This window comes from Ursus maritimus, unplaced genomic scaffold, assembly GCF_017311325.1.
Source record: "Ursus maritimus isolate PB19 unplaced genomic scaffold, ASM1731132v1 scaffold_2311, whole genome shotgun sequence".
Lineage (NCBI taxonomy): Eukaryota > Metazoa > Chordata > Mammalia > Carnivora > Ursidae > Ursus > Ursus maritimus.
The window spans coordinates 1-1420 of NW_024424800.1; the positions used below are offsets into that span (position 1 = coordinate 1).

General features: G+C 63.4%; 1 protein-coding gene across 1 annotated transcript; it reads right to left on the minus strand.

Annotated features, from left to right (window-relative positions):
- Window positions 1-6: 6 nt before the first annotated feature.
- LOC103679837 (galactoside alpha-(1,2)-fucosyltransferase 2-like) lies at window positions 7-1363 on the minus strand (the record flags this gene model as incomplete). The annotated part of the gene is made up of 1 exon (XM_040639816.1): window positions 7-1363. A coding segment is annotated over exon 1 (527 nt), but the record flags the coding sequence as incomplete, so codon positions are not given.
- Window positions 1364-1420: the final 57 nt, after the last annotated feature.

The window sequence follows — 1420 nt, forward strand, 5'->3', positions numbered from 1 at the left end:
CCCCGCAGGAACCTCTGGGCGTCCTCCCGCACGTGGTCGTGCAAGGTGAACTCCCGCAGGATCTCGTCTCGCAGGTGGTGGTAGAAGGTCCAGGAGCAGGGGTAGCCGGTGAGGCGCACGTACCCGCCCGGGATGTGGCGGTAGCGCTCCTCCATCCAGTCGTTCAGGTGGTAGTTCCGCCACGGGATCCTGCTGGCCGTGGTGCCATGCAGAACCGGGAGGCTGATTCGGAAGATGGGCGCCAGCGTGCCGTGCATCTCGGCCGGGATGAAGGCCGGCCGCCCGTTCATCTTGGCCAGGGCGTAGAGGGTGGCGTACTCCCCCATCTGGTTCCCCAGGCGGCCTTTGGCGTTGATGGTGAACATGCCCCCCGGGGGCAGGTGTCTGGGGGCCAGGACCACGCGGCCCGAGTAGGCCCAGGGGGCAGGCACCAGGGCCAGGCGGTGATGGCAGTGGAAGATGGTGGACGCCACCAAGAGGATGAAGAGGAAGTAGATGGTGGAGAAGGAAGGGCAAGTGGCCCGGAATCCCATGATGGCTGCAGAGAGGAGAGAGGACACAGTCAGGGGTGACGGCTAGGGGCACCTGAGACTCGTTCGCCCCCAAATCATTCGTTCCCGTGTTCAGCTCCGCCAAGCAAGTCTAGGGGTGTCTAGCGCGTCCTGACCTGGTCTCTGCTCCCCCCTCTACCTGTGGTTTCCCTGTGGCTGCAGCTTGGGAGTCTCGTGGGCCCGTGCAGAAGCGAGCACTGGGTGGCAGGACCCCCACTCTTCATGCTCTGCCTTCTGTCCCCGCCCCTGCAGGCACCCCATCTCTCCTTCTGCCAGCCCCCTTCAATGGCAGGGTTCCGTGGGCCTTGCCTCAGCTCTCCTCCTCCTCCAATATTCCAGGGCTCCTCACTTTAGTAATCTGACCCTTTGGGAAATCTGAACAGTTCTGGGCCCTCCTCAAATGTCTCTTGTTCAATGTGGGTCCCCTGCGAGGTTAGCTGGCTCCTCCACAACAGGCCTAAGTAAGACATCACCCTTCCTCCACTGGGGGGAGAGGTACAAGAAATGCCCTGCCCGCTGCTTTTGTTGCCGAAGAACAAGCCCCTCTTCTCCCTGAGCTGGTGACAGCTCTGTCCCAATCCTTGTCACGCTGCCTGCTCAGCTCAGGTCCTGCCTGGGGCCAGCTTGTGGGGCGGCCCCGTCCCAAAGCCAGGGCAGGTGAGCTGAGCAGGGACTGGAGCCCGCGCTAGGCGGGGGAAGCAGCGGCTCAGGGCAAAGGTAACCCACTGCCCAGCACCACCCCCATGGTGGGTGACCCGTGCAGTTGCCCACGGCCCACACTCACAAGGACTTCCGCTTCACCCCACCGGCTGTCAGTAGAGCAGGCGGCTCTTGATCTCGGGGTCATGAGTTTGAGCCCCATGTCGGGT